Consider the following 27,895-nt stretch of genomic DNA (forward strand, 5'->3'; position numbering starts at 1 on the left):
AAACAGAAATCCATTCAACAGTTACAATAAATAATTTCAAAACTATAATCAATAAAACAGTGGCAAGCCACAGTACAGAAAATACAGTGCTGCCTCGCAAGTCGAAAAGAATCCGTTCCGCGAGTCTCTTCGTCTAGTGGTTTTTTCATCTTGCAAAGCAAGCCCATTAGCGGATTAGCGCTATTAGCGGCTTAGCGGCTTAGAAAAGGGGGGGGGAGGGGGGAAAAGTCGGAAAAACTCGCAAGACATTTGCAAGCCCATAGGGAAATTCGTCTTGCGAAGCACCTCCAAAACGGAAAACCCTTTCGTCTAGTGGGTTTTTCGTCTTGCGAGGCACCACTGTAATACAATGCAAACTGAGAAGCAGAGACTAGAGGGTGGGGCAAGGCAGGTGGAAGGAGGCCTTGCCTGACAAAGTCTCTCCCCTCACAGTTCTTTATCCAGGACCAGCTTCCTTATGAGGACTCCTAGGGTCGGAGGGTGGGGCAAGGCAGGTGGAAAGAGGCTTCACCCCCAAAGGTGTAGTCTGTTGTCTCTCGAGACAGACGGACGCCCACAACATTCTTATGTGACGTGCATTAGTGGGACAATACTGTAGGGATCAAGTGCAGTTTCTCAGCCACACCCTAAGCAACACCGCTTACCACTGAGAGCTCTTGCCTAACCGGAATGTGTCCTTGAGCTGTGATATCATCTATTGCATTGCCAGGACGGATGGGGAGAGCTGGGTGTAGAAACCTCGGACTTTTGTGTGGTTGGTCATCCTACCAAGAGAATTGTGGCACCTGTTGCTCCACCTCCCTCTATCCCTGGGCCCACCCATTAGCATAATGTGATCCCCAGATTGCAGTTTTCCATAAGGCAGTGTGGCCCTCGGCCTGAAAATGGGTTATCCATCCCTGCTGACTACCCTAGGAAGGGCAGTAGTGTCATAACACACACACACACACACACACACACAAACATCAAACGTTGTCCAATGAGACTCAGCCTTAATTTTACAATACAGTGGTACCTTGGTTCTCAAACGCCTTGGTACTTGCAACCCAAACACTGCAAACCCGGAAGCAAGTGTTCTTTCTGGTTTGTGAACTTTTTTTGGAAGCCAAACATGCTCCGCTTTGAGTGTTACACTGACAATTTGAGTGTTATGCTTCCATTTTGAGTGCCACGCTTTGGTTTTGAGTGTTACGCTGAGGTCTGTTTTTGCTATTATTGCTATTATTTTGTGTTTTTGTGGCTTTTTGTTGTTTTTGTGACTGTGTGGAACTCAGTTCAGCTACTGAATGATATTGTGACTGCAGTACATTGTTTATTGCTTTCACTTAATGGGTCAATGGTCTTGTTAAATAGTACAGTTCATGTTAAATTGATGTTTTGGGGATTGTTTTTAAAAGTCTGGAACAGATTAATCCATTCTGCATTATTTTCTATGGTAAAGCACACCTTGGTTTTGGAACACTTTGGTTTTGGAATGGACTTCCAGAACGGATTCTGTACTCAGAATAACATTCTTAACAAGTACCCATGGAAAGGATCTAAAATATATTTTACAGGAATACAGAAGTTACATCCTTCCATCTATGTAAAACATTTACAGATTTGTGCTCAGACACAGATTTATTCCCAAATCAATCCCATTGCTGCCCACAGGGTTTGCTCCTCTGAGCATGTAGGTCTAAGACCCAAATAATTGTTCTTTCGTGAATAAGCAGTGCTTCTAGACTATTTTGCAGGTGGAATTAACCAGCATACTGGCGGTTTTAGGTTGCGCAGTTAAAGTGGATTAGGCACCCTTGCTACAACAAGCCCACCCCTAAAACAATCTTTCTCCATACTGCAAAAGTCTAATGAGCAAAAGTGACAATTGCTTGACTCAACTTAGTGTAACCTCTCTGCAAACAAGGCAGAATGAATGCTCAACACGCAAGTCGTCTGGAAGCAGCCATGATTAGCCTTTAATCTGCCACCAGTTAGAAATATATTTTAAGTTATGTTAAGGAAAAACTGTACGTTTTCATTGTTGCATCCAAGGTCGAAACACCTTTCAGGTATTATACCTGGCTCTCACAACCAATGGCCAGGTTTGGATGATCACCTCTTTGCTTACAAAGCTATAAATGAGCAGCCCCTTCGCTGCATCCTTCGTGGAAGGAACAACCATGCCAGGAAGCCAGGAATTAACTATAATTAGCTACAGTCCTCTGTTTTGTCTAAACTAGGGAATTGCGGTTCTGAACAAGTCAGGAAGTTAAAGCACGGTTTGAAGTTGGTTTGATATACTGGCTTGCTCCAAAGGTGGTAAACATAATTTAACAGTTCAGGCAAAATGAAGTTAATTGCAGGTACGAGATGTCTTTGTTGGAGCTGTTTCATTCAGTACGATTAGTTAACACAGTCGGTTTTATTTCCGGGTCCTGGCATCACGCCAGTTATTTCACCAGCCTTTTCCTCTGCTTCAAGAGTGCCTCTCGTAACGCCAGCTGCAAAATCAGAAAGATAAACATCAGCACGCAAGACTTGGGTAATACTTAAACTCCATCACCCAAGCCAGGCATGGGGAACCTTTCTCCATGCGGCACACCTTTCCCGGAATCAGACCTGCAGGCCAAATTTGGCAGATGGGCAGGGCTACCTGCCTGCCAATTGCACAACATCATAATGTCACACGATTAACAGGTGTGGCCCACCCACCTATTAAGTGTGCAGCTTTGCAAATCTCCAAAGCTTATGTGCGGAATGCAAGGAGACTTCAGAAGGCTGTAAGACAGCCCTGCACTCCTGTTTCAGCCTGAAAAGGCCAGGATTAGCCACCTGAGAAACAGTTTCTACGCAAATGCAATTCTGGTTCTAAACGCAGCATAAGGGGTCTCTATAGTATAGTGTATTTTAAAATGGGGTTTTAGAGTTTTTATGGGTTTTTGAATGTTTTATGTAGTTTTTATGTAGTTTTGTGGTAGTTTTATGTAGTTTTTCAATTTCATTGTTCTGCAAGGGACAATGACAATAAAGATATCGTAATTGTATCATAATCATAATCGAAATGGGAGCAGCACAAGGGCTGCCTTAAATGACTTCTCAAAAGCACACTTTGCAGCATCAGATGTTCTTCATTTAAAGGAAAAGGGAGGTGCATGCTTTATACAGTATTTCTCCTTTAAGATTGCCTGCTTGCTGACTTCAGGGGATTCCCCCGCGCCTGACACTATTTCCTAACAGCAGCTGCTTCTGAAAGGGGCTTCCCCAAAATGTGACTTCGCCAAACGGGAAGTCTCTGCCTGATGCCCTGGAAATCCCAGCTTCTGTCATTTCACCAGCCACTTCCTTTTCTCGGTTTCTCTATCCAGACACGAGGGACAGAGGCTCACATTTAGAAATGTGGAAAATGAAGTTGGGGGTAAGCACAGGGGTGCTGAGAACTAGGGAGGCTAACCCATTCATCGCTCCACCTTCACCATGAAAACAGGCACCCCTGCTGCATCTGTGCCCCTGCAGCCTGTTGATGAGACACAGTTCTCCTGTTTTCATGGCAGAAGATTTGAGAAAGCATCACTGCCATTGCAATTAACTAGAAACTGTTTCCAGCCTTCTCTTCAGGATAAGGTACCGTATTTTTCGCTCTATTGGACGCAGTTTTTCCCCTCCAAAAATTGAGGGGAAATGTGTGTGCGTCCTATGGAGCGAATGCAGGCTTCTGCCATAGCCGCGCGCAACCCCTTCGGCAGGGAGAAGCTGCACGGGGCTATGGCTTCTTTAGCCCTGTGCAGCGTCTCCCGGCAAGGAGAGGCTGCACGGGGCTAAAGGGGAAGCCAAAGCAGCGAGCGGGATCCATCCCGCTCGCTGCCTTGCCTTCTTCCATAGCTGCACGCAACCCCTCCGCAAGGAGAGGCTGCACGGGGCTATGGATTCTTTAGCCCCACGCAGCCTCTCCCGGGAGGGAGAGGCTGCAGGGGGCTAAAGGGGAAGCCTGCATTCGCTCCATAGGACGCCTTCTTCCATAGCTGCGCGCAACCTCTCCGGCAGGGAGAGGTTGTGTGCAGCCTGTACGCTGCTCTTTCGGGCTGGGGGGGGGGAAAATATTATTTTCCTTGATTTCCCCCCCTAAAAACTGGGTGCGCCCTATGGTCCGGTGCACCCTATGGTGCGAAAAATACGGTACTTCTCTTACATAGCCACTGCAATTATTGGTTTCCAGTAAATCCCTTGTGGGTGGCGCTGTGGTCTAAACCACTGAGCCTCGGGCTTGCCGATCAAAAGGTCGGCGGTTCGAATCCCTGCGATGAGGTGAACTCCCGTTGCTCGGTTCCAGCTCCTGCCAATCTAGCAGTTTGAAAGCACGCCAAAAAGTGCAAGTACAGTGGTACCTCGGGTTACATGCACTTCAGGTTACATACGCTTCAGGTTACAGACTCCGCTAACCCAGAAACAGTACCTCGGGTTAAGAACTTTGTTTCAGGATGAGAACAGAAATTGTGCTCCGGCGGCACGGCAGTAACAGGAGGCCCCATTAGCTAAAGTGGTGCTTCAGGTTAAGAACAGTTTCAGGTTAAGAACGGACCTCCGGAACGAATTAAGTACTTAACCTGAGGTACCACTGTAGATTAATAGGTACCGCTCCGGCGGGAAGGTAAATGGCATTTCCGTGTGCTGCTCTGGTTTCGCCCAAAGTGGCTTAGTCATGCTGGCCGCATGACCCGGAAAAACTGTCTGTGGACAAACGCCGGCTCCCTCGGCCTTTGAAGCGAGATGAGCGCCGCAACCCCAGAGTCGTTCATGACTGGACTTAACTGCCAGGGGTCCCTTTACCATTTAAAACCCCTTAGCTTGTTTGCAAGTGGCAGTGCCACAAAATTAAAAAAGGAGGGGGAACCACCTCATCTTCCAGACATGCCATTTGGAAACCTGACTTCTGCCCCTTGCACAGAATACATTATGCGAAGCAGGTACAGAAGGGAACTGTAGTTAAGCATCTATCTTTGCACATGGAGGTTTCTCCCTGTGTTCTGGAGCCCTGACTGTGCATGACTCCCGGATCTGGGGATGCTTAAGACAGAGAGGAATATGCTGGTTTCAGGCATCTGCACATGGGCAGGGTTGGGAACAGCCACATATTGTTAGGGTGGAAGTAGTGGTGTAGCCCTGCTGCTCCCTTCCACACACTCAGTAGCTCAGTTGGTGGAGCATGAGACTCAACCTCAGGGTTGTGGGTTCGAGCCCCACGTTGGGTAAAAGATTCCTGCATTGCAGGGGGTTGGACTAGATGACCCTCATGGTCCCTTCCAACTCTACAATTCTGTGATTTTTAAGTAAGTAGTGCCCAAAGAGGCCTTTTGTACCCTGTTGAAATATGAAGTTGAGTAACTTAACTATATAGCAAAGAAAGCAATTTCACCAATGTGGTAAATTGCCACTCCTAACTGGGGAAATCCCTCCTTTTGTGTCTTTGGCCAGATCTTTTCACAGGTGTGAGAAGCTTTCAAGGGGAGCAAAGCTGCGAAGAACTTGCCTGCTTCTCCCTGAACGAGCGCTTGTTTTTGGACTGGACATTGTTGCTGTATCGCATCATCATGAAATTCTTCTGCTTCTTCTTCTCTTTGTTGGTGGAGCTGGCAAAAGGGTTCAGCTTAGATTTCTTCTTCACAAATTCTTTCCTGCCCGTCTTGCCAGCCTAAAAGCAAAAGGGGGAGGAAAGAAAAAACCCGCTAAAACTCACACACACAAACTGTTCTCTTACTTGTTTTAAAATATATGAAAAATAACCCTTTGTGGCCAATGCACCGTCATAAAAATAATTCAAGGTTGCTAGAATAGGCGTGGCTTTAGGTGGGGGTTAACGTCTGGCAAGGCCACCGTTATGTGACTTCAGTGGGAGAACTTGAGAGTTTCTTCCAGTTGCGAAGTGGAAATAGAAATCAGTTAGAAATGGGACTGAGAAGCTAGACATGAGCAACACTGGAAGGATAGACCATTTAATACACCCGTGGACTTCCGTGTGTTTAGGGCTAAGAATAATTTTATTTTTTTGCAGCCAGGCATTTCAGAGCTTCTGAGAAAGAGATGTTAAATTTAGCAATCAACACACAGTTATGCCACTTGATTAGCACTGTGTAACACTTCATCTTTTCCCCCAATTCTGCTGCTTTGCATAATACTGGTCTTGCTCATCATGAGACTGGCATGGACCCTGAAGCCTCACTCTCCCAGCATCTAAAAATCTCATCTTCCTGAACACAAGAAGAGTCTTGCTGGATCAGACCAAAAGCCCACTTGGTCCAGCTGTCATAGTTGATCCTGCAAGATCCTGTCCTCACAGTGGCCAAGCACATGTGAAGCCCTTAAGCAGGGTTGCCTGAGAGCAACAACCATCTCCTCATTTGTGATTCCCAGCAACCGAGTTTTCAAACAGCTGTTTTTCTCTAGTAGCTACTTATTGCCTGTGAATTTGTCACGCACCTCTTTTGAAGCCACCCAAAATGGTGGCCATTCCCCCCCCCCAATCTATTGGGAGTGAGCTCCAGAGTTCAACTATAGGCTGTGCGAAGTGCTTTCTGGTGTCTGAAATCTCCCAACGTTCAGCTATGTTGGCTGGCCATCATTTCAAGCATAAACGAAACCGTTTGGACAGAACGCCTCACCATTGCTGTGGCCAGCCGCGTTTCTTTATCCGACTTGGGTTTCTTGTGAAGATGCTCGATGTCCCTGAGCGAAAGCAGCTCTCCCCTGAAAAGAGCAAATGCAATAATATGGCCTCATGCATCAACTATTCCCCCTCTCACCATTTTAGAAGAACAATGACTGGCCCACTGAGACTGCACAAACTTTAGGGGTTGGAGCAAATAATAGGAACTTGGTGCACAAGTTGCATGCACTGGCTACCAGTTAGTTTCTGGGCCCAATTCAAAGTGCTGGTTTTGACCTATAAAAGCTAAATGGCTCAGTACTGCAATACCTCAAGGAGACCTCTTCCCAAATGAACCTACCCAGAGCCTGAAATCATCTTCTGAGGCCCTCCTTCGTGCGCCTCCTCCTAAAGAGGTCCAGAGGGTGGCAACAAGAGAAAGGGCCTTCTCTGCATTGGCTCCCCATCTGTGGAATGCTCCCCCCAGGGAAGTTCACCTGGCACCTTCATTACATACCTTTAGGCGCCAGGCAAAAACATTCCCTTTTAACCAGGCCTTTGGTTGATCTGACTGATATCATATGCCCTTTTAAAATGTGACTCTTTTTTGTAAGTGAGGGGCTATTGGGTTGTTGTTGTTGTTGTTATGTATTTTGTGGTTTTATATCTTGATTTTGGATGCGGGTAGCGCTGTGGGTTAAACCACAGAGCCCAGGATTTGCCGATCAGAGGGTCAGCGGTTCAAAACCCTGTGATGGGGTGAGCTCCCGTTGCTCAGTCCCTGCTCCTGCCAACCTAGCAGTTCGAAAGCACGTCAAAAGTGCAAGTAGATAAATAGGTAACGCTCCAGCGGGAAAGTAAACGGCATTTCTGTGTGCTGCTCTGGTTCGCCAGAAATGGCTTAGTCATGCTGGCCACATGACCTGGAAGCTGTACGCTGGCTCCCTCGGCCAATAAAGCGAGATGAGCGCCACAACCCCAGAGTCGGTCACGACTGGACCTAATGGTCAGGGGTCCCTTTATCTTGATTTTATTCTGTGAACCACCCTGAGACCCCCAGGTATAGGGCGGTATATAAATTCAATTAATAATAATAATAATAATAAATAATTTACCTGGACTCCTCCTCATTCTCTATTTCAATGTTTTTCCTCTTTGCTGCCTTGCCAGGCGCAGACTTCAGTTCCTTGCTAAGCTGGGCCAGGCGGATTTTCTGGAATTCCTCCTGGGTGAGGAGTCTGCTGCTGCTGACAGCTGTCGCCTTGGCCTTCCGCTCTTCCACAGGCATGCTTTCGATTTGTTCTGCCTTTAAAGCAAAAGTGCACATGAAATCTGAGTATGTTGTTTTATTGCTAAGTGACTCCCCCCTGTGGCAGTTATGCATTTGTACACCAGGTTCTGCAAGGACTCAGAATTTGGACCACAGAGGCCCCGCCGTGTCCGTGTTTCCAGGGTTCTGGACTAGCACACTAGCCTCAGCAACACAGGCGTATGGATTTAATTCAGTTTCACCGCCAACACTTCCCAGCTTCTTGATGAAATGCTGTTATGCAAATGCACCCAACAAGCAACTCTGTGCATGGATTTTAAAGATGTTTTTGCTAAAATTCTCGGTAGTGGCACCCGCCCTGTGGAATGCCCTCCCATCAGATGTCAAAGCGATAAATAACTACCTGACATTCAGAAGACATCTTAAGGCAGCCCTGTTCAGGGAAGTTTTTAATCTGTGATATTTTAGTGTATTTCTGGTTTTTATGGAAGCCGCCCAGAGTGGCTGGGGAAACCCAGTCAGATGGGCGGGGTACAAATAATAAATTATTATTATTATTATTATTATTATTATTATTATTATTATTAAAAAATGCAGCAGAAGCAGCAGCAGCAGCAACTCACTAGCTTTTGCTGTTCCTCGTCGGAGGAATGATGCACGTCAACCCATTCTCCATCCTCGTCATCTTCCTCCTCAGCGGAACTGGCAGTCTCCCAGCCATCTGCAACGGAGGGGAAAAGATGTTGGAAGCTAGATATCACCCAGCCCTAATTGTAAGAGTCACATACAGATGATCACAGCCAAGCATACACATGTAAGGTACCCTCCCCATCTCTAACAAATAATAATAATAATAATAATAATAATAATAATAATAATAATAATAATTTATTATTATTTATACCCTGCCTATCTGGCTGAGTTTCCCCAGCCACTCTGGGCGGCTCCCAATCGAGTGTTAAAAACAATACAGCATTAAATATTAAAAACTTCCCTAAACAGGGCTGCCTTCAGATGTCTTTTAAAGATAACTACTTATTTCCTTCACATCTGAAGAGAGGGTGTTCCAGAGGGTGGGTGCCACTAATGAGAAGGCCCTCTGTCTGGTTTTGTAACCTAACATCTCGCAATGAGGAAACCGCCAGAAGGCCCTCAGAGCTGGACCTCAGTGTCCGGGCTGAATGATGGGGGTGGAGACACTCCTTCAGGTATACTGGGCCGAGGCCATTTAGGGTTTTAAAGGTCAGCACCAACACTTCAAATTGTGCTCGGAAATGTACTGGGAGCCAATGCAAATCTCTCAGGACCGGTGTTATATGGTCCCAGAGGCCTCTCCCAATCACCAGTCTAGCTGCCGCATTCTGAATTAATTGCAGTTTCCGGGTCACCTTCAAAGGTAGCCCCACGTAGAGCACATTGCAGTAGTCCAAGCGGGAGATAAGTAGAGCACGCACCACTCTGGCGAGACAGTCCACAGGCATGAACTATGTAATGCCCCTCTCCAATCTCTCACCTGCGAGGACCCAGTTATATCCCAGAGAGGCTCTCCTGGAGGGTGGAAAGACAGGTATAAAACTACAGTGGTACCTCGGGTTACATATGCTTCAGGTTACAGACTCTGCTAACCCAGAAATAGTGCTTCAGGTTAAGAACTTTGCTTCAGGATGAGAACAGAAATCGGGCTCTGGCGTCGCAGCAGCAGCAGGAGGCCCCATTAGCTAAAGTGGTGCTTCAGGTTAGAACAGTGTCAGGTTAAGATCAGACCTCCAGAACGAATTAAGTACTTAACCCGAGGTACCACTGTACTTCCATCCATCCAGACACTCACAACCACATAATGCCTTGAACAATACAGCCTCAGTTACCTATCAGCACTGGCAGCAAATGTAAACATCAGACATAGACAACTAAGCATTTCCTATTTGCGAACGTACTTGCAGAAGTTTAGGAAATCTATCCTGAAATGGACCAAGCTGGCTTGCTCTCCCTCTAACACCAACATGGCACCTGCAGAGACCTTTCCTGGCACCCACAGGGTCTCTCTTGCTAAAGTTTGACATGAAAGAAGCCAGCCAAAATAGGCCGCACGGTGCGTTGTGACGCCTGCACCAGTTTGCAAATGTGCCCGCAGGTGCAGAGTAGGAGTAGGTGCAGAGTAGGAAAAATGCAAAAGCAAAACTAACCTCCTTCCAGATCCCCATCTCCTCCCTTATTCTCAAGTTCTAGGACTTCAGCTCCTGGGATGTAGTCTTTGGCATCCAACGCCCCATATTCGTGGATTTTGGCCTCCGACGTGGCTTCTGTTGGTTTACCCTAAGAGCAATCCAAGCGTTCATGTTTTATTTTTTATTTTTTTTAGAATAATATTTATTAAAGTTTCAAAAAAGTTACAAGAAGAAAAGAAGAAAAAAACAAAAAAGAAGCAAAAAAGATACAAAATACAAAAAAGTAAAAACAATTAAAAACAAATCAACCTTTCCATGTCTTGACTTTCATTTACTTGTTTCCCTGACCTCCTCGCACCTCCCTTTTTTGTATTCTAGTTCAATTAGTTGTTTCAGCAAATCCTTTCCATTTTTGCTTTTATCTTAACAATTTATCTTAATATGTTATAACTTTACATTCTCACCTGTTAACAATCCATCTTTAAATACTCCTTTATAACATTACTGCTAAAACCACATAACTTCATTCCAACATCCTTCTAACATTCCTTCCAAGCGTTCATGTTTTAAAAGGAGCAACAGATTCTGGCTACAAACTGCACAGGAGTAATTTATTTGAGACAATATATTGTAATCCACAAGGTGTAGTGACGGTCACAAACTTGGACGGCTTTGTGTGTTCTGTTGAGTGAGGCTCCCGTCAGTACGGGGTTTCCTTTTTTAAGTCAGCAGAGTCACCCAGAATGTCTCTCAGAATCTTCTTTCTCAGGTTATCTGTCAGTGAATTCCCATGTGGGAATAAACACCTCACCCATTCCAGCTCTGCTTAATGTATTTATTGAAGAATTAACACTACAACTTAAACAACTACAGTTGTACCTTGGAACCTGAACGCCCTGGAACTCGGACATTTTGGCCCCCGAACGCTGCAAACCCAGAAGTGATTGTTCCAGTTTGCGAACATTCTTTTGGAACCCGAACGTCCGACGGGGCTTCCGATTGGCTGCGGGAGCTTCCTGCAGCCAATCAGAAGCCGCAATTTGGTTTTGGAAGTCGAACGGACTTCTGGATCGGATTCCGTTTGACTTCCAATGTACGACTGTACTGGTCTAAGGAAAAATTAAGTAAAATTAAGTATGGAGAATCATTCCTCCTCTCTGTTCTTCATTCACCTGGGCACAGTAACAGCCACGCTTCTCTCCTTCAGAGCATGTCTAATAAAGAAGTCGGTCACCAAGGAAACCCTGTTGCTAGGGAAGACCTGTTGCTGGAAGAAAACGTGTTGCTAGGGGCAAAACTATGCAAGGATTGTTTCAAATCTATTTTTAGACTAACTCTAATAGCTCCTGTTTTCCAGGGAAAGCTCTCTGCCTTGCACTCCATGAAAGCAGACAGAATTTGCAGGTTGCAGAACAATCCCTTTCCCTAAAATGTCCAAAACAACATACAACCACATCCTACTATTTCATTCAGCCACGAGGAAGTTAATATTCCAGAGATGCACTTTATCAAGTGTTTAACAAACCAGTTATCGCACTAGCACTGAAAACTCAAGGCATGCTTTACCCGGAATTTTTTCTGCAACATCTTTGGATTGAGCGACCGGAACAAATGTATCAACGTTCTTGCCGACATCATTACATCTGCAGAGAAAAATGGGACTGAATCAAAGACGTTCTCAGGGCAGGGTTCAGACTGACTATAAAGCACATTTCTCAATTAAACTAGCTTTTCTCCTGGAAGTCGCTTTCCATTTTTCACGGAAACAAATGAAAAGGGCACCCAAACGCTCGATAAAATAAAAATGAACTAAAATATCATAGGCAAATAAAATATTCACGGAGTCAATGGAATCAAAGAAACCCAGCAATTCTTTGAATAAGCAGCCGGCACATGGGACAGAGCACAGCGTAGACTTAATAGGCTCCTAGTTCTCATGAACCAACAGGGAGAGAAACCCAAATATGTCCTTAAATCAAATACGTTCCCATGTAAAGTAGCAAACTTACTCTTGTTTTTATGGGATCTGTACTGTGCCAGGTCTTGCAGCAAGTCTTCCGTCATGGCCAGAGGGCATCTAGCAGATATCTCTTTAATAGCATTAATCCTGGAAAAATTAAAGACATTTAAAAATATCAAACCATGGTAAAATTATGGTATGCTTGAAAAGTGTGGAAGCAACCAAAAATCTGCTCTAGAAAAAGTTGGAATCTGCAACTTGCATAGGAAAATCCACTTGTTTTTCATTGTTTAATCTGCTGAGTAATGGCAAATTGCTATTCAGTGGAAGTTGTAGTACAAGATGAAAACTAAGAATCAAAACGCACATTCCTAACAGGAAATAGAAGCACTTCTGCTCAGTCTAATCCAGGGTTTCCCCAACTCGGGTCTCCGGCTCTTTGGGGACTACAATTCCCATCATCCCTGACCACTGGTCCTGCTAGCAAGAGATGATGGGAGATGTAATCCAAAGACAGCTGGAGACCCAAGTTTGGGAAACTCTTGTCTAGCCACTTCCCACCCATATTCACGCATATCCAAGCTCAGACGTCCCTGAACTTTAGAGTTTTACTTACCCGACGGTCATCACTTCCGCAGAGTTTTTTTCCGTGACAAAGTTGTTGGCTATTGTCATCAGCACTGACTGGACAATCTGGCGATAGATAAAGGAACCCAAGAGGTAAGACAGATCCAGTTTTGCCAACGCTGCTGTTTTAACTGCATTCATCATCACCCATGAACATAAACGCAAGAATACAAATGCACTTTAAAAGCTTAAACAGAGCATCTTCCCTTTAGCTCTGGGCCGCTTCACACTAGAAAAGTTACTTCCACGCAGGAGACAAACAGGTCAAAGGCAACCACCGTCCTTGCCTGCAAATTTGCAAGAAACTCATTTGGCACACCAGAACCACCTTGAAAAACGAATGATGTTATCGTACACATTGTGTGAGAAGTTAGGGTCAGTAGCAGCGCTGCAGGTGTCTACACAATATTAAAGTAAGCACATCCATGGGCAATTGTCACACAAGGCCATTTGCTCTTGGAGTACCCAGTTATTTACTGTGTAGAAGGCGTCTTCCAGTTAGGGCTGGTTGTGGATGCAAGGGTAATGGGAATGAGCTGCTTTGAAGTTGGCAGGTTTCAAACAAAGCCAATTAACATCATTTAATGTGTCGATACGAATGGAAGTCGTTAAAAGGGATTGTTATTTTGACTGGAGCGTAATAGGAATTTATAAGATTTTGGAACGCAGAAATGAAGTAAACCATCAAACCATCAATTCTAGCATGCGGGGGGGCACCTAAATTGTATAATTTGGCATCTCAGTGATTGGTATTATTAATTGTTTTATAACCTGGCATTGTTATAATGAGGTTATAATTGGATTATTTTAACTGAAAACTGATAAAAATGATTATATATAAAAACGACAAAGACAATTGACAAGAGTTTGCCAGACTGGATGAAAATGGCTAGCTGTACAAGCAAAAGCTTGCTAACTTCACGCCGCAGCTATGACGAAGGAGGAAAGAGGTGTGGCAGAGAGGGAAGCGTGTGAGCCCAAGGCTCGCTGTGGCTGGATCTTGCCACACTAAATGGTGGTTTGGTGAGATACCCATGGCCACTGAAATCACAAAGGCTCAGGAGTTGCTTCCCTTTGCCCTTTCCCGGCCCTTGGAAAGATCCATGTGATTTGGAAAGCGTGTCTGACGAAGACCTGGGAGACCCCAGTTCAAATGCTAACTCAGTCACGAAGCTCGACATGAGCTAGTTACTGTCTCTCTCAGGATGACCTGCCTCACAGGCTTGTTCTGAGGAGAAAGTAGAGAGGGGGGAGAACCACATACACTCCCTTGAGCTTCTTGGAGAGGCGAAATGTAATAAATAAATGAGTGAATAAATGAATTACACACCTCAGGCGGGACAAGTTGATGGGAGGATTGTGCAGCAAAGAGGAGAATCTTGGTAACTTCTAGAAGGGGAAAGCAAAAGAGAAAAAGGCTGTTGTAGAGATGGGGAAAATACAGATACAATTTCAAATTGGGGTAGCCTCCAAAACGGAGGGGATATTAGGAGCAAAGGAAGTTGCCTACACAAAGCCAAGGTTATGATGACCATCTCAGTAAAGACAAAGGGACCCCTGACCATTAGGTCCAGTCATGGACGACTCTGGGGTTGTGGCGCTCATCTCGCTTTACTGGCCAAGGAAGCCGGCATACAGCTTCCAGGTCATGTGGCCAGCATGACTAAGCCACTTCTGGCGAACCAGAACAGTGCACGGAAACGCCGTTTACCTTCCTGCCAGAGTGGTACCTATTTATCTACTTGCGCTTTGACGTGCTTCCGAACTGCACAGTACTGACTACAATAGACAATATTGGTTTGACATGGTGCAAGACAGAATCTTGTCATTGCTGCAGATGGCAAAGGTAAAGGACCCCTGGACAGTTTAGTCAAAGGTGACTATGGGGTTGCGGCGCTCATCTCGCTTTCAGGCCAAGGGAGCTGGCGTTTGTCCGCAGACAGCTTTCTGGGTCATGTTGCCAGCATGACTAAACCACTTCTGGCGCAACAGGACACCATGACAGAAACCAGACCGCATGGAAATGCCGTTTACCTTCCCACCAGAGCAGTACCTATTTATCTACTTGCGCTGGCGTGCTTTTGAACTGCTAGGTTGACAGGAGGTAGTACAGAGCAACGGGAGCTCACTCTGTTGCGGGGATTCGAACCGCTGACCTTCTGATCGGCAAGCCCAAGAGGCTCAGTGGTTTCGACCACAGCGCCACCCGCGTGACCACTTACCTCTCTGGTGTGGCTGCAGGAATCGTTGCAGGAAAGGGTAGTAGTTGAAGAGGAAAAGCTGGGGAGACAAAGAGCACCCACAAGATGTCAAATGGGCACCTTCATTTCTCGCCCCGGGTGAACTATTAAATATCCAGATTTCTGGGGAATGGAGGGTGTGCCATTGGAAGAGGGACTTGGGGCAAAGCCAGCAGCTACAATGGCATCAGTAGCAGGTGGAAACCCTGATTTCAAGAATGTTGGAGCCCAGCCCAGTAAAGGGAAGATAAATAGAGCAAAAAGCAATCTTTGGTTGCTCAACACAGTGTAATGGTGTCCTTAGGTCTCAATCACGCCATACAGTTAAAGCACTTTGATGCCACTCTAAGCAGCCATGACTTCCCCCAAAGAATTCTGGGAGTTGTAGTTTGTGAAGGGTGCTGAGAGTTGTTAGGAGCCCCCCTATTCCCCCCTCAAAGAGTTACAATTCCCAGCTCAGGGGTGGGGGGTGGCGGGGAGAGGGACCGAATCTGGTTTTTCTAAGAACTGCTCTTCATCAAAGGAAAGACAGCCAACAGGGCCACTGACATCAGTTGTAACTTTAAGAACTTGTCTGTGAGCCAGCTGTTTTTCCTCCTCCCTCCCATTCCTTTTTTCCTCACGTGCCATGCCTCCAATGTCATCCTTTTTGGATAAAGAATGGGGTTATAAATGTTCAAAAAGCGCTATTCATAATCACATCATGAAAGCATCCATAAAGTTTTCATATGTGAATATTCATAAATGAAAACATGCACACACTTTTAAGAAATGTGGTTGTATATACAGTACAGAGAATGCCTGATATTTTATGTATTCATCTACCAAAATTTACACACCACTTGACTCTACCAAAAAGCTTTTAGAATATCAAAGCTGTTCAGAACATGAAAATTATCAGTAAAAAAGATTTTTATAAAGATATTAAAAATACTGTATGTAGATTAGTATCATTTTTGTACTCTTAGATACAATACTCTTAACAGCTCCCTTATCTTGAAGAAGCTTGTACCCCCATCCCAAATATCTGACAGCTTTTCTACATGTGCTGAAAACTGTATTAAGCCTACAGATTTCTTCCTACCTCATGAATTCCAACGAGCCTAGAAATCAGATCCATAAGCATCATTTTCACTTCAAACCTCTCCTTTGAAGTTTCCAGCTGCTTCAAAAGTTTCTCTGAGAAGTCTAAAGAAAGTAAAAAAGGAACCAAGGAAGAAGGGAGGGGGGTAGAGTTAGAGGAGAAGAAGAAAACTCAGAAAAGAAATCCTTAAGTCACTAGCATCCTGTGGTTATCACTGAGGGCTTTTTAAGTGAGTGGTTGTCTCAGATCTCCATCCTCCGCTAATCTAAAAATGTACGGCCGCTGGCTGTGAGGAGCAACCACAAAGTCAACAGGACCTTTTGCCATTCAGGGGCTCCTCCTCCCCACACAGCTTCTGTGAGAATGAAAAAAACCTAGAATCATAGAATCATAGCAGTGGCGTAGCGTGGGTTGTCAGCACCCGGGGCAAGGCAAGTAATTTGCGCCCCCTAACCCATGGATTTGCGCCCCCTAACCCGTGGATTTGCGCCCCCTAACGCTAACCCCCAGATGTTGCACCCGGTGCAGCCGGCCCCCCCCCCTGCACCCCCCACGCTACGCCACTGAATCATAGAGTTGGAAGAGACCACAAGGGCCATCCCAATAGGTGCATTTTTGCTGAGGAGCTACAGGGAAATTCTGTTCCCCCTTGGGGGCAGTTTTGTCACAGTGCAGGAGTCAGGGTACCCATTGGTTTTAGGTGGAATAACAATATCTTCCAGTTCAAGTGTCCCACTGACCCAATGGTAGAGCTGTATCCTGCTACACCCAGCACCTAAAACCTTTTAAGTTCTCAACTTTTCCTATTCTGCTTCAATAACATCCTCCGCAAAGAGCACATCTGTCAAGAACTTGCCTTGTGGGTCGTGGATTAAGTGAATCGCTGAGAAGTTGAACACCTCTGGCTTCCGCTTTTTCTTGTGTTTCTGTGTGACGGGGGGAAACAGGAGAGAGCAACGTTCAGCAGGAAATGAGAACTCAAAGGTAAAGGTACCCCTGACTGTTGGGTCCAGTCACGGATGACTATGGGGTTGTGGCGCTCATCTCGCTCTATAGGCTGAGGGAGCTGGTGTTTGTCTGCAGACAACTTACTTCTGGCGAACCAGAGCAGCACACGGAAATGCCGTTCACCTTCCCGCCGGAGTGGTACCTATTTATCTACTTGCACTTTGACATGCTTTCAAACAGCTAGGAGGGCAGGAGCAGGGACCAAACAATGGGAGCACACCGCCAACCTTCTGATCGTAAATAACTATACGACTTAGAAGACATCTGAAGGCAGACCTGTACAGTGGTGCCCCACAAGACGAATGCCTCGCTAGACGCGCAAGACGAAAGGGTTTTTCGTTTCTTGAGTTGCTTCGCAAGACAAATTTCCCTATGGGCTTGCTTCGCAAAACGAAAACGTCTTGCGGGTTTGCTTCCTTTTTCTTAAAGCCGTTAATACCCGGGGAATCCGCGCTCTGCAAGACGAAAAAATTGCAAGACGAAGCAACTCGCGGAACGAATTAATTTCGTCTTCCGAGGCACCACTGTATAGGGAAGTTTTTAATGTCTGATGTTTCATTATGCTTTTATATTTGTTGGAATCTGCCCAGAGTGGCTGGGGCAACCCAGTCAGATGGGCGGGTTACAAATAATAAAATTTTAATCGTTATCTATCTAATGAGCTTCAAAGCTGAGTGGGGATTTGAGCGCAGGTCACTCTGGCAAACTTCCAAGCATCGACCTGCTGGACCGCTCTGCCTCTCGCTGCTCACCTTTAAGACTTGCATCGCTTTCTCCAGCTTCTTCTTGTTCTTGGTGGTCTTCCTTCCCGTGGAGTATCGCACCATTAAGTCCCTTGCTGTGGGGCCATCGTCCTTGGGAAGGAATATCAGAGATAGAAGAGTGGTTTAACTCTCAAAACAAAACCTTGCACTGGGGAAAGCATGTAGTCATATCCTGCTGAACCGTAAAGTAATTCTGTCTGTCACCCGGAATAATAATAATAATAATAATAATAATAATAATAATAATATTTTTAAAAAATTTGTATCCCGCCCTCCCCAAAAGAAGCCGGGCTCAGAGCAGCTAACAACAGTAAAAGTAACACAGTTTACATAAAATCGCAATCTATTAGTTGAAATACATTCTAAAATCAATTCAGAATCAAATCAATTCAGAATCAAATTAATGGCAACCATTGGGCTAGAGTTCTATGAGGAGGGGGGTCAGACTGTGCCTTGGCCAAAGGCCTGGTGGAACAGCTCTGTCTTGCAGGCCCTGTGGAAAGATGTCAAGTGCCGCAGGGTCTCTTGTGACTGAGCGTTCCACCAGATCGGGGCCACAGCTGAAAAAGCCCTGGCTTTGGTTGAGGCCAGCCTAAGCTCCCTGTGGCCCGGGACATCCAAGATGTTTTTGTTTGAAAACCGCAAGGTCCTCCATGGGACATACCAGGAGAGGCGGTCCCGTAAGTACGAGGGTCCTAGGCCGTATAGGGCTTTAAAGGTTAAAACCATTCCATCAAGCTGCCTCAGTGGAAGAGATGGGGAGGAAGGCGCACTCCATCAAGCTCAGCTGAAAAAGCGGCTCCACCAGGCACCTCCTGCCCCAGAGCTGTTTATATGCCACCTCATCATTTTAAGAACTACTACTTAAAAATTGGTGCCTGAGTTTGCTCCCGGCCCCTCTTCCCGCTCTGTCCCTTTGCCCTTGCATGCTGTGTTTCTGGTTTTTTGTTTTGATTATAAGCCTGCGAACAGGGACTGTCTTGCTTTTAATTGAATGTAAGCCGCTCTAGGGGGCTTTCCAGCACAGGGCACAAACAAAATGAAATAATTTTGTGCACCTTTCTTCCATCATGGAGTCCTTAACTTGCACAGCAGTGCAACATCAAAGTCAATGGAATTTAAATTATACAAAACACCCATAATCATTCATAAACATAATCATAATTCATTGCCCTGAAGAGTTCACTGCGCTTTCTACATTTGAACATATAGATTATGAGCATCCATATATTTTAGACATACCCTACGCATTTAAGTTAGGATCACTGGAATATTGTTATTGTCAACATCAGCAGAATTTTTTTTACTCCTTTAATCATTGCAAGAATAAAATAATAATAATAATAATAATAATAATAATTTAATATAGCATATGGAGGGTTTCAGTCAGGAAGAAAAGTCTGGATTAATCGCTTTTACCTCCTCCATGAAGAACTAGCACAAAGTCATCGCCCCAGATGCACTAACCTCTGATTCTGAATCACTGCCTCTTTTCTCATCTTCATCCTTTCCAAGGAAAAATTTCAAGCCAGCAACTAGTATCTGAATAGCCGCGAGATGCGTAGATTAGGGAGAGAAGCGCACAAGAAGGAGAAAACGGTTATTTTTACAGCCAGTTTCTGGCACATGAGTCTGGGTGGAGACTAGGCTCATTCTTGGAGCGCTAAACCAGCCTTGGTTCTGGGGACCAAATACAGTTCTCCAAGTCTCTCTAAGTGAACTTGGAATACAACTCAGGCCATGCCCTTTACTCCCCGCTTCACACCGTCATTGAATGTCGCTGCCTGGATGGGATGTGTACTTGAATTCTGATAATGCCTCTTGCTCGTCCGAGATAAGAGTAGGATGTGCAAATGTGTATAGAAACCAGCCTACTGTACAAAGGTAAATTGAGAGCCAGTGTGGTGTAGTGGTTAAGAGCGGTAGACTCGTAATCTGGGGAACCGGGTTCAATTCCCCGCTCCTCCACATGCAGCTGCCAGTCACACTTCTCTGAAGTCTCTCAGCCCCACTCACCTCACAGAGTGTTTGTTGTGGGGGAGGAAGGGAAAGGAGATTGTTAGCCGCTTTGAGACTCCTTAAAGGGAGTGAAAGACGGGATATCAAGTCAAAACTCTTCTTCTTCTAGTATTCATTGCTCTGTCTGCTTTTGCCTGGCCACAACTGGGTCCAAGGTGGCTGCCCAGAAGGAAACGTAGTCCGTGGGCTGAAGAAGGTCCCCTACCCTCAGTTTATACAACCCTATGCCTAGAAAGGTGCCACAAAAATCTGCTGCTGGTTTTGCTGCAACAGACTAATAATTATTTACTGTACCTTATTTATTATACGCCACTTAAAGCCAGAATAAGCCCTAAGGGCTTTAACCATGTTGTGGAATTGGTTACACTCAAGCCTCGGTTTTTTAACATCTCGACTGCTGAAAGTCTCAGAAGCTGAATGCCGAAAACCCGGAAGTGAATGCTTCCATTTTCGAACGCGCCTCAGAGGCCGAACGGCTTCCAAGTTGCATTTCTCAATTTTCTCCACTGAACTGGCTGACAGCCCTTTGTGTTGAATGGTTTCTTTAAATTTTAGGTTTCATTATTGTTTCACAAGATGTGTATGTCTTTAAGGGCCAGAGCAAATAACATGACCTAGTTTTATAGCTGTGAAGCAGGATAGCAGATGCTGTTAAATTATATGTTAATTAAGCTGTTGGGTATAGTATATACCCAGAGCAGCAAGTAGCTCTCTCAGTACCCTGGTGGATGGGTCATACTTATTGATATAATGTAATTTAGTGTAAAAGGAGTTTTTGTTTTCGTTACTAAAACCTAGCAAAAGTTACTTTTGCGTTTCTTGAATTTGTGGTCTCCCCAGCACACCTTCCGCAGCGCAACTAATCTGCAAAATAACCAACACTTTGATCCTCAGTTTTCGAACGTTTCAGAAGTCGAACCGATTTCTGGAACGGATTACGTTAGAAAGCCGAGGTTCCACTGCAGGCTTCTTCAACCTCAGGCCTACAGGTGTTTTTGGCCTACAACTCCCATGATCCCTAGCTAGCAGGACCAGTGGTCAGGGACGATGGGAACTGTAGTATCAAAACATCTGGAGGGCCGAGGTTGAGGAAGCCTGTTCCACTGGATCAGTTGTGCAATAAACTGTAAATTAAAATGCACTGTAACTAAAACGCATGATAAAACAATCCCATTAAAACACAATGTGGCTACCCTGCTAGAATTTGTACAAAACAAAATAAAGCTAAAATAGTTTCTTACCTTTGTGACTTTGGAAAAGCAAGCTGTGGTGATGACATTCACGGTCTTGGCATCATTCCTGGAGAAATAAATAAAGTGTTCACACTCTGGAATAATGAACAATGGCAACTTGGACACATTACGTTTTATCTTCTCTTGCAGTTCCTCACAGGATTATTTCCCATGTCAGCCACCTACCAGATGTTCCTCCTGTATAGCTCTATCATCACATCCAGCGAGATCTTGGCTGCCGTTGGATTGCTGTCTTGCAGCATAGTGTACATAAAGTTCTGAAGGGTCTGGGGAGAGAGAGGTGGGGGAAAAAGGTTTCGCAAGAAAGAATTCTGTCCCGCACAAACCGGAATTCGAAGCAGAAGCCACAACCTACCGTGTTCAGCTTGTTGTTTTTGTGTTTTGCGTTGATGTTCTTGATATCCGTCACAATGTGGGTGTACAGCGTCTGCCAAAAACAAGAATGTTCAGCAACAGTGGGAACAAAGTGCTGGAAATACCCAGAGCTCCTTCAAAGAAAATAATCTAGAGCAGAGAGAGAGATGGGCAAGTATGTGTGGTGGGTTGACTAGGCTCCACCGACCTTCGTGGCAGAGCTGTGATTTTAACCCAGGGCTCTCAGGGCTTTGCCCAGGACTCTGGCCACTGCTGGACAAAGGTTGCTCTTGCAAAGACCTGCCCAGTGGCAGCCTCTAGCCCACGATGGGGAACCCTTTTCACTCAGAGAGCCACATTCCTTCGTTGGGAACCTTCTGGGGGTTCCATGCCAGCAGTGAATGAGCACAAGTGAGAAGAGCAATGGATAAGACTTTTATCTGCGTAGCATAGGCTACATTCCAGCCACACAAAAAGAAGAGGTTTGCATATTGAAGAGGGATCTTCACTGTTCAAGGTCCCATTTCAGTCGAGCCAAAGTACTCAAGGAGAACACAGAGCAGGGTGAGTTAGGGATGTGGACTAGGGAGACTCCCGAGGGCCAGGTAGAGAGATTTGGAGGTTCTCATCTGGCCCCCAGGTTCCCCTCCTCTACTCTAGCTCTTCTGTCCAGAGTAGTGTAGTGGTTAAGAGCAGTAGACTCGTAATCTGGTGAACCGGGTTTGCGTCTCCTCTCCTCCACATGCAGCTGCTGGGTGACCTTGGGCTTAGTCACACTTCTCTGAAGTCTCTCAGCCCCACTCACCTCACAGAGTGTTTGTTGTGGGGGAGGAAGGGAAAGGAGAATGTTAGCCGCTTTGAGACTCCTTTGGGTAGTGATAAAGCGGGATAGCAAATCCAAACTTTTCTTCTTCTTCTTCTTCTTCTTCTTCTTCTTCTTCTTCTTCTTCTTTCCATCCTTCCTGTCTCTCCAGCTATGGTTTCTGCTTCCCCTTCTAGAGTAATTCTCTTAGCAAGGACTGGCAGTGGACCCTCATCAGCCTTTGTGATTTGTTTGTGTTGGAACACTTCCATCAAACCCTCCTGGAGGATAAGCGATAAGGGTGTGGGGGGGAAACAGGGATGTTCTGCAGACTGCAGTTATCCCCCACCTCCAACCCCACACATATGGGTAAATGCAACAAACATGCCCCTAGCTAATGGGAGGAAGGACAATTCACAGCAGGGAATTCAACCTCTTAAGAAGGGGTCCCAAGTCATGAAGGCAAGTCGCAAGCTCGCCTACGGGCCATTATTTTAAAATTTCATATTATAAACAAACAAGAAAGGACCAACAGGGACAGTAACTATGCTACTCACTTTTCGTAGAAATTTATCGTGGCAACGGAGGAGCTCAAAGAAAAGTTCCAGCAAGCTTGTGGGGTTGATAAGGTTCTTGTTTCTCAGCAGGATTAGAGCTTTGCAAAACGTCTGCAAATAAGGGGGAAAAAAGTTACCACACCCTGTGATCAGGATTTTTAATCTTTTTTCACACGCCACAAAAACTGCTTTTGTGATATATGTACAAACATGGGGTCTGGTGCTCGACAAACAATTCAGCAGTCTCAGTTTCTCATCTTTCAGTTTATTTTTAAAGGAAGTTTCTAGTCCTTATGTTCATAGCGACAAGCTTGAAAATGCGTGTGTGACAAGTTCTCACATGCCTGCTCAACAGGACTTCTAGTGATCATTGAGCAGAACTTGGACACTCTCCATATGTCTTTGCTTGTCTGCTAGAAATTACGACATTATGCAAAATCTACATGTACTGCAAATGAAATTCATATACTCTGTTCAACTTGCAAAACTGGCCATTTCTGGGAACTGAGCTTTCACACAGCTGAGAATAACAACTGACAATCGTTGACCCGGTTTTAACGAAAAATGTTATATTGACAAATGTGCTGAGATTTCTGATTCAGTGATTTCTTTGCAGAGGTTCCCTTAATTCCGATTCTTCCTTAAGGGAAGCTACGACATAAGAATAACAATAATAAAACATACCGACATTGCCATTTCTTCCAGCTTCTAAACCCCAATGTATCAAGTCTCCCTTTTCAACTGAACCCACATACACATGACCTTCAGTTGAACACACACACCCCTATGTGCACTGGCTTGGATTCTATGAGGTTGGAGCAAAATGTAATTTTTTTCATGCAGATGTAGAGAAAAAACATGGAGAAAGAATTGAAATACATTGTACCACTGCAACCCCTTGGTACAGTGGTGCCCCGCAAGACGAATGCCTCGCTAAACGAAAAACCCGCAAGACGAAAGGGTTTTCCGATTTTTTAGCGGCTTCGCAAGACGAATTTCCCTATGGGCTTGCTTCGCAAAACGAAAGCCCATAGGGAAATCTCCGGGGACAGCGGGGAACCCTCCTCCAACCGCAAGCCCCGGGAAGAGAGGAGAAGCTGCGCGCCTTCCCCTCTGTTCCCGGACCTGTCCTGAAGGCTTGCGGTGGGAGGTCCGGGAACAGAGGAGAAGGCGCGCAGCTTCTCCTCTCTTCCCGGGGCTTGCGGTGGGAGGAGGGTTTTTCCTCCCCACCGCCAACATTCAGAAGGCTGTTCTGAAGGCTGGCGGTGGGAAGAAAAGCCCTTCTCCCGCCTCCAGCCTTCAGAAGAGTTCCCCGCAGGGCTCCCCAAGCTGTGAATGTCTACCGCGCGCGAGGGGCGCTCTGCTTAAGAGTGCCCCTCGTGCGGGGCAGCAGGCTGCTATCCGCAGCTTGGAGAGCCCTGTGGGGAAGTCCGGCAGGGCTCCCCAAGCTGCAGATGTCTGCCCCGCCCGAGGGGCGCTCTGCTTAAGAGCGCCCCTCGGGCGGGGCAGCAGGCTGCTATCCGCAGCTTGGAGAGCCCTGTGGGGAAGTCAGGGCTCCCCAAGCTGCAGATGTCTGCCCCGCCCGAGGGGCGCTCTGCTTAAGAGCGCCCCTCGTGCGGGGCAGCAGGCTGCTATCCGCAGCTTGGAGAGCCCTGTGGGGAAGTCCGGCAGGGCTCCCCAAGCTGCAGATGTCTGCCCCGGGCGAGGGGCGCTCTGCTTCAGAGCGTCCCTCGCACCCGGCAGCAGGCTGCTATTCGCAGCCTAGGCAGCCCTGCAGGAACTCTTCTGAAGGCTGGCGGCGGGAGAAGGGCTTTTCTTCCCACCGCCAGCCTTCAGAAGGCTGTTCTGAAGCCTGGCGGTGGGGAGAAAAGTCCTCCCCCCCCCCACCAGCCTTCAGAAGAGGTCCGGGGAAAGACTGTCCCCGGACCTGGTCTGAAGGCGGTCTCCCTAGGAACGCATTAATTGATTTTCAATGCATTCCTATGGGAAACCGTGCTTCGCAAGACGAAAAACTCGCAAGACGAAAAAACTTGCGGAACGAATTAATTTCGTCTTGCGAGGCACCACTGTACTGGGAAAAAAGAACTTATTCCCAAATTGCAGGTGTCATGCCCTACAGAATTCCCTGCCCCAGATGAGGAAGTATTAGTATTTTAACATCGGAGTCACCATTCGAAGATCTGCATCCAAGACTGTGTGATTGTAGGAGAGCAGTTCCTTCAGCTGCTGCGGAAAGTCTGCCAGGTACTCAGGATAGCAGTGGCCAACCTGTACAGAAAGAAGAGAAGCTTGACATAAAGTGGAAAGGCTGTATGTGTCCCTCCAGATACTGCTGGACTCCAACAGGGTGCCATATTTCCCTCAGGATTGTGGGTGCACTATGTGCAGGCGTGACCATGTGACGTCACACTTCCACATTGCAGTGGCTCCACTTCCCCCTCCTCTCCACAGTCAGTGAGGCACCCTTTTCCATGAGAAAGGACTCAAGAGGCAGAGAGGCCCCTACCCACTGGAAAAGGGTGCCTCACTGGCTGGGTACAGAGGGCAGAGCTGAACTGTTTCTCTCCCATAGGCAGCACCACTGCCGCCTTTTCTCATTGACTTTGTAGGTGCCTGGTCCCACAGTTATATTATACATTGGTACCTTGGTTCTCAAACTTAATCTGTTCCGGAAGTCTGTTCCATAACCAAAGCGCTCCAAAACCAAGACACACTTTCCCACAGAAAGTAATGCAAAATGGATGAATCCATTCCAGATTTTCAATAACAATCCCCAAAACAGCAATTTAACATGAATTTTGCTATCTAACGAGACCATTGATCCATAAAATGAAAGCAATAAACATTGTACGGCAGTCACAAAATCAATCAGTAGCTGAACCGGGTTCCACACAGTCACACACAGACACAAAAGAGTCACAGAAACGCAAAATAAATAGCAAAAACAGACAGACCTCAGCGTAACACTCCAAAGGGAAGTCTGGCTCTCAAATCGGAAGCGTAACACTCAAAACGGAGCATGTTCGACTTCCGAAAAAGGTTCGCAAACTGGAACACTTATTTCCGGGTTTCAGTGTTTCGGTTCCAAGTTGTTTGAGAACCAAGGCGTTTGAGAACCAAGATATCACTGTATTATAAACTCCAGCCCCCTCTAGTTGGCTCCCATGGACTCCAACTCCCATCAGTCCAAGTCAGCGCGGCCAATGGTCAGAGGTGATGGGAGCCAGACATTGTTGAACAACTGGGGGGCCACAGGACCTCCTCAAGATACACATAAAGGAAGAAAGCAACCCTTAAAAAGCAATGCTGATGACACAACAGATCTCAGAGGAAGAATGGAGAGCCTTTGATCCACAAGATGTTGGATATATTCTCCGACCACTGGGCATGCTGGCTGGAGCTATTGGGAGCTGAGAATTCCACAGCATCTGGTTTCCTATTCCTGCCTTAGATTCATCATATCTGTTAGCACTCTTCCGCCAAGGAGTTTGTGGCAATGCATCTTTCATTTACCCTCACGATAACCTTCTGAGTGAATTAGGTCAACCACCCAGAGGGTGGCAATACAAGAACAGGGCCTTTTCTGCAGTGGCTCCCCATTTGTGGAATGGTTTTTCCAGGGAAGTTGGGCTGGTGCCTTTAGCTGCTGGGCGAAAATGTTCCTTTTCCACCAAGCCTTGGGCTGATTTTCATCCTATGCCCTTTTAAATGTGTTTGTAGGAGAAGGGAGTTATTGGTTTGTTTTTGTTGTTGTTGTTGTTATTTATACCCCGCCCATCAGGCTGAGTTTCCCCAGCCACTCTGGGCGGCTTCCACAAAATATTAAAATACAGTCGTCCAAATATTAAAAGCTTCCCTAAACAGGGCTGTCTTCAGATGTCTTCTAAAAGTCTGGTAGTTATTGTTCTCTTTGACATCTGGTGGGAGGGTGTTCCACGGGGGGAGTTCTTCTTTTTATGGTGTATTTTGTGTTTTTTATCTTGTACTTTTATGTTGCGAACTGCCTTGTAATCTATGGCTGAAGGGTGGCATACAAATTTTATAAATATAAAATAAATCAGAGCAAGGTCAAGCAATAAGCTTATTACAGACAGAGGAACATCAAAGCGACTGCTCTCTCTTTTTTTATTTTAGAGCAAACACATCATCAGTAAATAAAGTCTTCTCTAGCCGCTCCCTTTCCTCCTGTCCGTAATAGTGGTTAAGGCTGAATGGAAACTGAGAGCGACCTAAACAAATCCAAGCAGAACTTCCCATACCAAACATAGATTCTGCCATTTTACCTGTGCCAAGAACATCACTAGTTCAGCCAAATCTTTACTGGGCTTTGCTGGCTGCAGTTTGAATATCTCCACATTGGACTGGTAATGGCGATACTGCTGAAGAAACTGAAACACAGACAAAAAGGCGTTACTTCCCTCGCAGCTTATTTCGCGTAAATACTTTAAGCATCTGCATTTGAGATTATTATTTTTTTAAGACCTCAAAGCACGTACCCAAAAAGGTAAAAACAATTTGGTATTGGCGTCCGTCTGTCTAGGGAGCCTATGGAGTGCGCCTCCGGGGATGATGTCAATAAAATCGAGAAAAGCTCTCAACCCTTACTTTAAAAACATGCAAAAGTTAAATTCCTAAAATAGATCAAAATCGCCGCAGCTTTCTAAGCACCTGGGTTTGCTCGTCTAAACAATAATGCTTTTTTTAGCCAGCGCCGCAAAGAGCACAGCGAAGGCGCCTGCCTGTTCTCAAGAGGCAGGGAGTTCCAAAGGCGCAGGAAATGGGAAGTATGCGACCCCTGGGCCTCACCTCCTCGGTATACGAAGGCGGGTCCCGCTTGATCAGGTTCTGCAGCTGAGGCAGGTTGACGGGCAGCTTGTTGTTATTGCGGCCGGCCATGGCTGCGGAGCGACGCGGACTCCGCCGGCTGCTGCCTCCAACCTTACCGGAAGAGCCGCGTGCCACGGCCACTGGGCGCCGCCATCTTGGATCACGTGGCTACGGCCGCTGCGGAGGCTCAAAAAACCTCCGAGCTCGACCGCTTAGTGGAGAAGCAAGGATGGAGGCGGCGCCAGACGTTCTGTGCTGCAAAACTCTTTTAGTCTATTGGCTTTCAATCATTGCCTGCTTTTCTTTAGTTTACGGTTCTTTACTGCTTTCTTTCGTACGTTGCTGG

At 46.1% G+C, this 27,895-nt stretch overlaps 1 protein-coding gene across 2 annotated transcripts; it reads right to left on the reverse strand.

Moving 5' to 3' along the window:
* Positions 1 to 1,522: 1,522 nt before the first annotated feature.
* Positions 1,523 to 27,707, reverse strand: SDAD1 (SDA1 domain containing 1). Of its 2 annotated transcripts, XM_081876850.1 has the most exons (22): positions 27,529 to 27,706; positions 27,006 to 27,110; positions 24,892 to 24,990; positions 22,723 to 22,833; positions 21,365 to 21,436; positions 21,175 to 21,275; positions 20,998 to 21,055; positions 19,205 to 19,279; positions 17,726 to 17,827; positions 16,822 to 16,891; positions 15,966 to 16,069; positions 14,864 to 14,921; positions 13,972 to 14,030; positions 12,631 to 12,707; positions 12,064 to 12,161; positions 11,621 to 11,697; positions 10,073 to 10,202; positions 8,513 to 8,610; positions 7,735 to 7,925; positions 6,636 to 6,720; positions 5,507 to 5,668; positions 1,523 to 2,483 (listed from the first exon to the last, which is right to left on the reverse strand). In XM_081876850.1, the coding sequence occupies exons 1-22, from the start codon at positions 27,616 to 27,618 to the stop codon at positions 2,433 to 2,435; spliced, it is 2,073 nt and encodes a 690-aa protein (XP_081732976.1). In that variant the 5' UTR covers positions 27,619 to 27,706; the 3' UTR covers positions 1,523 to 2,432. The 2 variants fall into 2 exon arrangements, with proteins under 2 accessions (XP_081732976.1, XP_081732977.1); XM_081876851.1 differs by lacking the exon at positions 24,892 to 24,990 and having other exon boundaries at positions 27,529 to 27,707.
* Between the last annotated feature and the right edge of the window lie 188 nt (positions 27,708 to 27,895).

Source organism: Podarcis erhardii (genome assembly GCF_964252035.2).
Source record: "Podarcis erhardii genome assembly, chromosome: 9".
In the NCBI taxonomy this organism is placed as follows: domain Eukaryota; kingdom Metazoa; phylum Chordata; class Lepidosauria; order Squamata; family Lacertidae; genus Podarcis; species Podarcis erhardii.

What these genes read in the sequence shown, in the direction of transcription:
- SDAD1 (XM_081876850.1), bottom strand. Translation starts at nt 27,618, where the DNA reads ATGGCCGGCCGCAATAACAACAAGCTGCCCGTCAACCTGCCTCAGCTG. An exon ending in GGCTCGTTGGAATTCATGAG is followed by an intron (nt 14,922 to 15,965) that starts GTAGGAAGAAAT and finishes TTGTCTCCCCAG; the next exon opens with CTTTTCCTCTTCAACTACTA. An exon ending in AGATGGGGATCTGGAAGGAG is followed by an intron (nt 8,611 to 10,072) that starts GTTAGTTTTGCT and finishes CCTCCGTTGCAG; the next exon opens with ATGGCTGGGAGACTGCCAGT.